General features: G+C 47.6%; 1 protein-coding gene across 2 annotated transcripts in view; it reads right to left on the bottom strand.

The window, feature by feature from the left end:
* The window catches only part of Egfr (epidermal growth factor receptor), a 203,520-nt gene that overhangs the window by 36,337 nt on the left and 154,957 nt on the right, over positions 1 to 12,226 (bottom strand). For both annotated transcript variants that reach the window (XM_045135494.1, XM_045135493.1), the window contains exons 17-20: positions 9,969 to 10,110; positions 8,717 to 8,839; positions 7,436 to 7,534; positions 1,274 to 1,459 (exon numbers count right to left, since the gene is read on the bottom strand). In XM_045135494.1, coding sequence (XP_044991429.1) covers positions 1,274 to 1,459; positions 7,436 to 7,534; positions 8,717 to 8,839; positions 9,969 to 10,110 — 550 coding nt within the window. The remainder of the gene's footprint in view (positions 1 to 1,273; positions 1,460 to 7,435; positions 7,535 to 8,716; positions 8,840 to 9,968; positions 10,111 to 12,226) is intronic.

Below are 12,226 nucleotides of genomic sequence, written 5' to 3' on the forward strand. Positions count from 1 at the left end.
CTGTCACAGGCACACCTCTCCCTGGAGCCGGGTGGGGACAGCTCGGCACGCAGCTGTCATACACGGCAACGTAAATTGCTGTACGACCGTGGCCCGCGTGAGGTGAGGTGGCTTGTGTGGGCCACTGTTTCCTGCCCTTCCTCGGACATTCCTCCAGAACTTACCTCACTGCCTGGCGGGGAGGGGCAATGACACCCAGAGACAAGGCCTGCTCACAAACCCTAACTCCAGCCATGTACAATGTGTGTTCGTTGATGGGAAAAGAATTCAAGTTTAGCAAGAAAACAATTGTGGGATTGAGACAAGAAAGATCTGAGGTGAAAGGTAAGTCGTTTGGAAACTTATGAGCAGTTAAATACCTGATCTCCTACTACATGCCAGTGGCTTTGTGGGGGCCATTTTATGCTCTCCCAGCACCCTGGATCTAGAGTGGGCCTGTGTTGGGGGTGCACTGAATGAGCCCCAACTTACAGAGCTTGCTCACCTCCTCCAGCCTCCTTATGCACACCAGGACCGGTTTTTCTAACCTTGCTATCAAGTCCTGACTGGGGAAAGCCGCCCTTCTGCACCACAAGTCACCACAGTATTCACCAGAAAGAAGCAGAGAAGCGAGAACATCAAACTATACTGAGCACCCGGTGAAGAGGAAACTATTCACATGAAGTGGCTGGATTTCCACCGTGCAGGTGGATGGGCATTGGCTCAGGGCAGGTTCAGTGCACAAACCAATCAATCCAAGTTAATCTAAGGTAAAGCAAAACAGGGCTGGAGAAATGGCTCAGTTAGTAAAACACTTGCCATGTAAGTCTGAGCGTATGAGCTCAGATCCCATAGAACACCTATATAACAGCTGGATGTCTGGAGCTTGCTTGCTGGCTAGCTTGTCTAGCCCAGTACATGAGCTCCAGGTTTAGTGGGAGATTCTGTCTGAACAAGTAAGGTAGAGACTCTTGCCTCTACATGCATGTGCGTACCTACACACACATGCACCCACTCACATGTACATACGTGCACCCTGCACATATGATGCATGCATACACACATATACATGTATATGCGCATACACACATACATCCTTTCCACAAAGCCTGTCACCCAGGATGGAAGTGGCTCATATTTCTGTTCTTCCGGGCTGTTTCCCTCTGGCTCTCAGTAATGATCGACATCACTCCTGAAAGACCAGTGCCCGGCCCGGGAAGCCACAGGCCTTTGCTTTTCTAAGCTGGCCACCTGCTCCGTGTGCAGTCGCGTGGGAAGGGCTCCCTGTGGTTACCTTCGCAATCTGCACACACCAGTTGAGGAGGTACTGGGAGCCGATGTTGTCCTTGTGCTCACGGACGTAGTCCAGGAGGCAGCCGAAGGGCATGAGCTGTGTGATGAGCTGGACGGTGGAGGTCAGGCAGATGCCCAGGAGGCGGCACACATGAGGATTTTCCACACTGGCCATCACATAGGCTTCCTGCAAGAGAAAGAGGGCAGACATATCTCAATGGCTCCTTGGTGGTGGCTGATGGGAAAGTCCATGGACTGCTTTCCAGATAAAAAGTATTACCAAAGTTTTGCATTTCGAAATATGTACTCTGCGCACAGGTTGGCCCTCAGAATACCTAGCACCAGACACATTGGGGCAGGACTATAAAACGACAAGACACTGGGGTTCCTCCTAGGTGTATGTAGGGGTTCTGCTTGATAGAGAGGAAACTAAGCCTCATTTCCCACCGGTCAAAACACCCCGATGTCTCAGAGTTTAGGGATGCCAGTGCCTTCTTTGAAAAGACGACCCTCCACCCCGAGGCCAAAGGCGCTATTGAGACCTGTGGGGTCCAAGTCTGGGTCTCAGGAGCTCCTCCTGGACAGTGACTTGCTCATTTCCATGGGGAAAACCTGCAACCCCATGAGCAGGGCCCCCGCAGAATGGGGGCGGGGGCGAGGGAAAGGATGGTGCCAACACATAATGTGTCCATGCGAAGTGCATCTGTAATGAATAAAAAATAATGGTTGTGGGAAAGACTTGAAGTATATTTGTTACTGTGCAGATTGAAATTAAACATAAATTGTGCTCATCTGCTGTTAAAAAAAAAAAAAAAACAAAACTGGGCTGGCAGGCAGCCTGGAGGAAGATCTCCCTTCTTGTCGCAGCAGGCATTGCTCAGACTGAGGGCTGGACAGTGGCAAGGTGTCTGAGGAGGAACCTGCCCCCAGCATGGCTTTCTGAGCACTGATGCCAGCCCCTGAGTGGGTACAGCACTGTGTCCACAGTGGCTACACACTGCCACCTCCACGGCCCCCTCTGCGGACGGGTCTGTGTGGCCTCTGCCTCAGTCTCGTCGTGGGAGGAGCAGGCTGGCATGCAAAGTGCATCCACTTCTTCAGGCTGGCTCCCCTTGACAGAGCCACAAATACACAAGTACATTTGACCCTCCTGTAATTCTAAGGCCAGGGAAATGGAAATTACTTGTAGTCATGCACACAGTGGACATTGGGGTTCCGTCTTCTGTCTGGCTAAGAATGGGAAATTCTTAATTTCCATTCATAAAATTTCTTTTCCTTTAAACATAAGAAGGGGGGGGGGGGCTTTCATTCAGGTTAGAGAGATACATGGCCTTCAGAAGAACGAGTCTGGAGGTTCCTTTCACCTCTGTAGGTCCTAGGTGAGCAGGGTGGACTCCTGCAAGCCAGTTTCCCTCAGCACAAGTGACCACACCCTGAGCCAGGGGAAGGCTTGGAGAAGGGGTCCCTGGGTTGCCCAGGAACACAACGTGAGCCAGCCAGGGCTTCTGGGACTCAGGGTTGAAGACAGGATACAGACATGGTGGTAGGGGTTAGGAAGGGCATGTATACATATAGGTGTGAGTATGTGTGTGTGCATGCATGTGTGTGTGCTACACGTTTGATGACAGACAGACAGACAGACAGACATATATATATATATGCCATTGCCTTGGAGCATGATCCTAAAGTGTACCTATATATTTGTATTATGTACAAATCCTTGTCCCCCCAAAAATCTCTGAAGACGGGCTGTATCCTTTACCCCAGTGCATGCTGGAAATATCAGGTGCTCCAAAACACTGCATCTCACAGCTAACAGCAGTACTCCACACCACTGGATCTCACAGCGCACAGAAGTACCCCACATCACTGGATCTCACAGCGCACAGAAGTACCCCACATCACTGGATCTCAACACACACAGCAGTACCCTACATCACTGGATCTCAATGCACACAGAAGTACCCCACACCACGGGATCTCACAGCACTAATTCCTCTAGCTTCTAGTTTCATTTCTAGTGTGGATGATTCTAAACTGAGTGCTTGGTGTCTGCTTTCCACCAGGATATATATGGTGTTCTTTTATATTAGAAATACAATGTCATCGTTAAATACATTTAACAGCTGCAGAGTTAGTGGACACCGCCAACCTCTCTTCATCTCCAAAATCTGCTCTGAGAATAGGCAGAGCTGGGCAGTATATGACACACGAGGCTGTTATTGTCAGGAGAGGAGCCCCTGGCTCAGAAGTGACTTGACAACCCAAGGCTGTGCTCCGCAGTGTTAGGGCTGCACCCACAGATTGTTTTCCTAACCCCTGGTATCACTGGCCTCCCACTGGGGCTCACCCTCCTACTGGACATGGATCACCATGTCCTCCAGAGGAAATCATTATTGCTTGTTGGGTAGTCTGGCTAAGAGGCTTGCTGAATGCTGTAGCTGTCATAATCACACACACTCACTCACACTCAACCTCACATACGTGCACCCTCACATAGACATGAACTCAACACACACGCTCACTCACACTCAGTATCACATATGTGCACCTCACATAGACACGAACTCAACACACACACTCACTCATACTCAGTATCACATATGTGCACCTCACACAGACACACACTCAACACACTTACACACTCACTCACACTCAGTATCACATACGTGCACCCCCACATAGACACACACAACACACTTACACACTCACTCACACTCAACCTCACATACGTGCACCTTCACATAGGCACACACTCAACACACTTACACGCTCACTCACACTCAACCTCACATACATGCACCCTCACATAGACACACACTCAACACACACGCTCACTCACACTCAACCTCACATACGTGAACCTTCACATAGGCACACACTCAACACACTTACACACTCACACTTGTCCTCACATATGTGCACCTCACATAGACACATACTCAACACACACACTCACACTCAACCTCAGATACATGCATCCTCACATATACACACTTATATATCCATGCAATACGCTCACACACTCACACACAGCACACACAGCATGCATATGCTGCACATACATGTGTCTTGCTGCATTCCATTTCCATCCCTGCTCTAAATTTATTTAAAAGTTTTTGTTAATTTTTATTTATTTATTTGAGAGGGACAGAGAGAGAAAGAGGCAGAGAGACACAGAGAGAGAATTGGCGCACCAGAGCTTCCAGGCACTGCAAACAAACTCCAGATGCATGCATCCCTGGTGTATCTGGCTAACGTGGGTCCTGGGGAATCGAGCCTCGAACTGGGGTCCTTAAGCTTCACAGGCAAGCACTTAACCGCTAAGCCATCTCTCCAGCCCCCCTGCTCTAAATTTAAACTGGAAAGTATCTGGAAAAATGAATAGGCCATGGGATTGCCAGAACAGCAGAAATCACATCTCTTCCCTGGATCTGGGAAGTTGTACAATCATAACACCAAAGAAATCCTCTGGCTGCTCCTATTTTTCTCAAGATGTGCTTGAGATTTGGGCACATATTGTATTCATTTTAGAGGCAAGAAAATCTGCAGAGCGGAGCAGTCTGAGGAGCCCATCTGCTGTGGGCTGGCGAGGACGGGGAAGAGAAAAGAGTTGGGGGCATGTGTGTGTGGCCACACAGAGCCTGGAGCCCTGCCAGGTGTCAGGTTACCAAAATATGGCAGATGAACAGGACTGGGTCATCATTTCCTGCCCACACTCGGCACAATGGGAGTGTTGTGTAGCCGTGTGGGCAAAAGTTAAAGTGAGCTTTGTTCTTCCCTATTTGTTTTGGAAGCTGGGAAGGTGCACTGTGACCCATAGCAACTATGCTTGGTATTCCACAACAATCTGGGGAACCAGCCACAGCAGGTGGAGCTCACACGGGGAGACCCTGATGGCTGTTGTCCGAGTCCCACAGCAGGCTGTCTGTCCCTGAGGTTTTGGTGACCTTGAAAATTTATTATTTTGTCACCACTGCTGACATTTTTTGGGGGTCCTTTCTTACTGTCTCCCTCAACTGTGAACTATCTTGTTGTAAATGAGTGCTAGATTCCTTAAGGAAAGGTATAAGTCTAGCGTGTTAAATAAAGAGTAGGGACCCCTGACATATGAAAAGCTTCACCAGTGAACTAAGCCACCAGAAGCCACATAAAACAGGCACTATGCATGTGGCTAGACCAGTGTACCAGCCTATTTGAGCCACTTAGAAGTGCATGCCAGGGTTTGCAAAAAACATACTTGCTGTGAGCTGTTCTTGTGCAGGATTAATGTACTATTCAGGACCCTGTTGAAATTGGCCTCAAAATCCCTGGCTCTTGCTTCCCCTAGAGCAGAAGCCACCTCCACAGTTCCCTCCTTCTCGCAGGAGCTCTCCCGCACCGGTACAGGGCCCTGCGCCACGGGATGCTGTGAGCGCCCAGCACTTTGGGCTTCAGGACAAGCGAGTGAGAAAGCCTCAAGCTCACTGTCTTCTGACTACCGCTGCCGTAATGGCTGACATGCAAGGAGTCCAAAGGGGCCAAGAAGAAAGAAACACCTAGAAACACAAACAACAGAGGGGAGGAACTCAGAGGGAGACGAACAACAGGCAAAGGGGCCTTCAGATGACAGGGACACTTAACTTTTAGGAATTTACTGGATTCATCTTCTATCCCATCTCCATTCCAGAAAGTACATCTCTAGCTAAAAGGCCCTAGGAGAGGGAGAGACTTCTCAGTGAAAACTTCTTCCTTTCTAGAGCATGGGCATTGTTCAAGACACTTCCAAGTTGTCCTTACTGTACATGTCGACATTCTTATGTGCAGTCTATTAGTATGTCTTGAATGAGTTAAAAGTGAACTAATGTGGCTAACCAATTTTCCTTTTAACCAGCATAGGTGAGCGAGTAGCTAAGACAGCTTTGCAAGCCCTTCTCTACTTATCCCCCTTCTGTTACACAGGGGAGACTTGACACTGGTTCCTAAACCATTAAAGTGAAGGATAATTTTGCTTAATAAGTATGTCATCAACAAGTGAGCCTTTCTATCACCGCATAGTCATAGGTAGGCCCTCTCTCATTAGCAGTGTACCAGTGTGGGGTTTTCTCTTAAAAAACAAAACAAAACAAAAACAAACAAGCAAGCAATTTGCTCCAAGAACGTCACAGCACAGGGAAGTTTGTCACTGGGAAACTGATCAAAGGACCATGTCTGCTTTGCTTCTTACAGATTCTGTGAGTTAGATATAAAAGGGATGGACTTGGTCTTTGTAAAGCTCAAAAACCAACTAAACTGTCTTCTCTTTTGAGGTAATAGTCATTTTTCTTTTTCTTTTTTCTTTCTTTTTTTTTTTTTTTTTTTTTTTTTTTTTTTTTTTTTTTTTTTTTTTGCTTTCCTTTACTCATTCGTGAACTGCTACCTTATCTCCCTGGGGCTCCTCGAATTCTTGCTCTGTTTTAGGACTGGAGCAGCTGCCAACAGCTTATGGCAAGCCTGGCTGATCATCCCACATGCTTCCAAGACGTTCCTTGAGCTAGCTCTTCCTAAGTGGGCATTTGCCCTATTATGGGCTAGGCAAGGTTCAGAGAGGTGGAGGAAAGTCCAACAGAATTAAAAGCAAACTATGAGAAAAATCTTATAGAGAAAGACTCCAGAAAATAACCATCTGCCATCACAGAAGAATAACATTTAAATTATCTGGGAGAAAGTGCAGAAGGGGAAGCAAGGGTCCAGCAGGCTTCACATTGTTAAGATCAGGCACCTCGTAAAAAAAAAAAAATAAAATAAAAGTCACTTCAAGGATGAGATAATTCAGCAGAGCCAGGTGAATGCATTTCAGAGGCTGAAACGATGATGTGTTCTCCTCCCATCCCAGCCGAGCGAGTTTCCTTATTCCATGGTTTCCTCATTCAAAAACCACTGGCCATAGGTCTGTGCCATGGACTTATCCAGCCTAGCCACTGAGGTGGTGTGTGTATGGTGTATGACTGGCTCCCGGAGATGCTCAGCAATTGTGAGTTTCCACTCCCTGAGGGGAGGGGAGAGAATTATACCTTTCATAGCAAGAAGGGAAAAATAGACAAAACCTGAACATTCACATGTGGGGATGAAGACACCTAAAATACAGAAATACGATCCCCGAGAGCAGCCCAGGTCCTCAGGCTCAGAGCACAAGGAAACTCACATCCAGGATCTCCTTGTTGGCTTTCGGAGATGTTGCTTCTCGTAATTCCTTGATGGCCACAGGAATTTTCACTTTCTCCCCTTCTGGGATCCAGAGCCCCTAGGTAAAGAGAGGGCAGGCCTTAACCCACAGTCATCAAACCAAGCAGTCCATTACCTCCTGGACTGGAGGGTTTCATGGTGACCACAGCATTAGGGGTGAGGCCAGAGGAGCCACAGCTCAGCACTACATGCCGACAGTGCTGCGGCTCAGGGCGGCAGGTTCTATAACCAGAGGAGTCATCTAGCTTCAAAACAGAAAGCAACTGGGATGGAGACATGGCTTGACAGTTAATGCCCTTGCCTGCAAAAGCCAAAGGACCCAAGTTCGATTCCCCAGGCTCCCTGTAAGTCAGATACACAAGGTGGCATAAGTGTCTGGAATGTGTTTGTAGTAGCTGGAGGTCCTGGTGTGCCCGTGATCTCCCCCACCCCATTTCTCACTCTATCTGCCTCTTTCTCTTTCTCGCTCCCTCAAATAAATAAAAGAAAAAAAGAAAACCAATCTGGAGAGATGGCTCAGCAGGTAAGGCACTTGCCTGCAAAGCCAAAATGACCCACGTTTATTCCTCAGTACCCATGTAAAGACAGATGCACAAGGTGGCGCATGCATATGGAGTTCATTTGCAGTGGTTAGAGGCCCTTGTACACCCATTCTCAGTATCTCTCTGTGTCTCTGTATGTCTCTCTGCCTCTTTCTCTCTCTCAAATACATAAATAAATAAAATATATTTTTTAAAAAGAAAACAACTAGTGGGACCTTGTGGCCCATACCTAAAATAACTATCTCAAAAGATAACCAAAATACTATGTATGCTGTGTCACTTATAAAGTCAGTGTGGATCACCCAGAATTCTAATTGGGATCAGACTTTGTGCAACGTGAGCCCAGGGAAAACAGATAACGGTTGTCACTGCAATGGATTGTTCTGCCAGCACAACAAGAAGCATCCTTCCTAATGTCTTTACTACTACAGCCTCAATGTGTGCCACCAACATGGCCAATGACGTCTTCTAAAAAGCACTTCCGACCTCCCAGGACCTCTTGTTTCTCACTGTGGTTATAAAAGATTTCCTCTCAAGGACTTGGGGAAGCACTGGGATTTTCCAACCCCTGGCAAAGGCCAGGGCAGTTGGTGATGAAAATCACCTGCACGGCGAGGACTGACTCTGCCCCACCCACCCAGCATGCTCAGTGAGGCTCGGGTCTAAAGCCCAGGTGTGGGCCTGTCCTGGGACCTTACCTTATACACTGTGCCAAATGCTCCAGAGCCCAGAACTTTGATCTTTTTGAATTCTGTTTCCTTCAGGATCCTCAACAGGGCTTGGTTGGGAGCTTCTCCACTGGGCGTGAGAGGCTCCACGAGCTGTGAAAGCAAGCGAAATGCAAGCGCAACCCTCCGTGACATGCAACCCGGTAGCGGACGTGTGCAGAGCCGACAGTGTGTCGCTCATGCGCCCTTACGAAACACTGTACTCGTTCAAAAGGAACACTGGGCTCCTTGTCTTAAGAGCTTAATAAAGCACAGTAGAAACAGACTGTGGTGTAGGTTCTGCTTAACACAACAGCCACATTGGAGGAATGCATTTCCGTTTCCAGGCCAATCGGCCTTCATTGAAATACGACAGAGGACAACGTTACACCGCGATCATGTGGGTCGCTGCCGAATGCCCGTGCCACACTGCACCATTCTGCTCACGAGAGACCCTGGCTTCTAGTACAACACTGGACACGTGGTGTGATGATAGTTCCAAGGGAACTTGAAAAAGAATAGCCACGCATGTGACATTTTCCAAAGTAACGTCTTATTTCAACTTGGTCTCGGCAGCTCTCTCTAACAGTCCTCCCGTGAACACCTCCAGGGACTGTCCCGTAGGTAGGCCTCCACTCAGCTCTGTAAGCATTTTGAATGGCCCGGCCTAGACACAGGCACGTCTCACTGGATGGAGATACCAAAATGTAATCCAGTCTGGGTAACTGGTCATCCCGAGATTCTGTTATTATGGCTCTTCTGTCACAACAGGTAATTTAAACTGCAATCACATATCTGCTAGGGCTTGCAAAGGTGCCCTCCAAGGGGACACATGCTAAAGCTGACCTGTGACGTCATCAGGAAGTAGTGGAGTCCTCATGAGGAGGGGCCTATGGGGAGGCTTTTAGGTGACTGGGGACACTCGCCCTTCTTCCCTCTCTTTGTTTGGGATGAATGATTTTGCGAACTATGTACTGCTCCCACAGTGGACTGCCACAGGCCAGAAGCAATGATGCCACCTGAATATGGGCCGAAGCGTCCCCTAACCACAAGCCAAATAAACCTCCTCTTTATAAGTGGACGCTCATAGGTACTGGTTATGACGATGGAAAGCTGACTAAAACAGTGTCCACACAGTAACTTGCATGTTACTAGTTCTGAAAGGAAGGTGCTTTTCCTCTCCGCTGCAGTGGAGGGTCCTGAGGGGGTTGCGGCCCGGAGACAGCCACGCCCCACTGCTCACCTCTCTCTCCTGCAGCAGGCGGCGCAGGGTGCGTTTCCGGACGATGTGGCGCCGCCGCATGAAGAGGCCAATCCCCAGGGCCACGACCACCAGCAGGAAGAGGCCACCCACGATCCCAGTGGCAATGGATGGGATTTTGGGCCTGCAGTGAAGCGGAGAGGCAAGAGAGGGTGGCATTGGTGTTTCCTGCATCTTTTGACACACTGATATCATTTAAACTCATCTTGGAAAGTGAGCTACCATGCACCTGCGAGAGGACATGACAGCTGCCCACTCTCGCTACAGCAACGTTTCCGACATTCTGAGTGTGTCTGCCCCCCGGCCAGCCTTTATCTCTGCATTGTAACAGGTGAGATCTCATCAGAGCCTCCAGTTATGACGAAGAACATAAGTCAATTCAATTAAAAAGTTCTTGTTTAAATATTGCTTTTTACATTTTGTCCTTTATTCTTTCCAAGAATATGTCCATAAATTGAAAAACCTTAGCCAAAAGCTGTCTCCTGGTCAGGCTAAGTGAAGGGATTGTTTTAGGAACACTGAGACCCCTCATGGGGGTCCTCTGCTTTCAAGATGGAGCCCATAGCTGCATGAGATGCCCTGAGAAGGAGCTCCATGGAGGCCGTGAGGTGGAGGATGTAGCCATAAACAGCATCGTTGTCCCAGTGCTGTGCTCAACCCCGGTCAGAGATCAAGATTTCAGTCTCGTCAGGCACCATCCAAATTACTGACATTAGCAACACTGAATTGGGAAGCTGTAGAAACTGATGTTTCTCCCCCCCTTTTTTTCCTTTGGTGGGGTTGGGATGAAAGTTAAGGATCAATCACTTAACTGGTAAATTTATTTTTATTTTCAGGTAAATTTATTTTATTTCCACATGGATCTACTTTTATTTTCAATGGAAATGACAATGGATTGCAAAGACGCAGTGGCAGTATCACTGGACCACCGTCCTTGCATATCTTTCTTAGTTGTTTAACCAATTGTGAATCATAAAAAGGGAAGTCCATATCCTGATTTGGGAAGACATCTCCTGTGTTACGGACCAAACTCCCAATTAACATGGTCAGAATTGATGAGCCTTCACTATTTTTTAAAATTCATTTAAAAATATTTGTATTTATTTGCAAGCAGAGAGAGGGGGTGAGGGACGGAGGAAGGAGGAAAAGGTGGAGAGGGAGAGAAAGAGAATGAATGACTGGGAGGGGGATAGATATTTCACAGCCTCTTGCCACTGGAGATGAAGTCCAGGTGTGTGGGCCACTTTGTGCATCTAGCTTCATGCGGACACTGGAGAATTGAACCAAGGCTGTCAGGCTTTGCAAGCACATGCTTCATGTGGACACTGGAGAATTGAACCAAGGCTTTCAGGCTTTGCAAGCACATGCCTTTCACCACTGAGCAATCTCTCCAGACCCTGAGTCTTCACTATTCTAAAGTGAACTGAGGAAGGAGTAAGGAAAACTTATTCCAGGGCATGTGTTCCATGTGGACCCACAGTAAGTTGAGAAGATAAAATAGTCATGAAATAACATTTACAAATAACCGTGGCCGACTGGGTTCAGCAGTGTGATGAAAAGCCTCACTGTGAGCTTACAGCTCTCTTGGGTGTCTGAGGAGGGTCAGAGGTGAGACAGGGAGGGAGGAGGTCCTGCGCCTCAGACATGGACTTCTCTTTCTGTTTCAGCTGATGGCAGAAGGAATAAACTGCCACCTCGCGTCTAGAGGAAAAGCATGGGCTGAAGTTGAGAAGAGTTGGTCAGGCAAGGGCTATGTCGACTAACACAGGTGACAGATCTGCCTGGGAGTCTGGCTGGTGTTCGAGAGGCACCAAAAATGGCAAATAGGGGCTGGAGGGATGGCTTAGTGGTGAAGGCATTTGCCTGCAAAGCCAAAGGACCCAGGTTCAATCCCCCAGGACCCACATTAGCGAGATGCATAAGGTGGCACATGCGTCTGGAGTTCATTTGCAGTGCTGGAGGCCTTGGTGAACCCTTCTCTCTTTCTCTCTGTCAAAAAAATAACTAAATAAAAATAAAAAATATAAAAAAAGAGAAAATGGCAAATAGTTGCTTGTAGGTAATATAATTCTTCAGAGATGCTATTGATTATATATTATATATTGATATATATTACATATATTATATAGTATATACATATATATGTATGTATGTACATACTGTACTTTTGCACAATGAACCAATAATTCACTTTGCTTTTCTCAGGACAGCGTTTCCACATGACAGCGACTGATGAGAAA

The sequence above is a fragment of the Jaculus jaculus genome, chromosome 16 (genome assembly GCF_020740685.1).
Source record: "Jaculus jaculus isolate mJacJac1 chromosome 16, mJacJac1.mat.Y.cur, whole genome shotgun sequence".
Taxonomy (NCBI): domain Eukaryota; kingdom Metazoa; phylum Chordata; class Mammalia; order Rodentia; family Dipodidae; genus Jaculus; species Jaculus jaculus.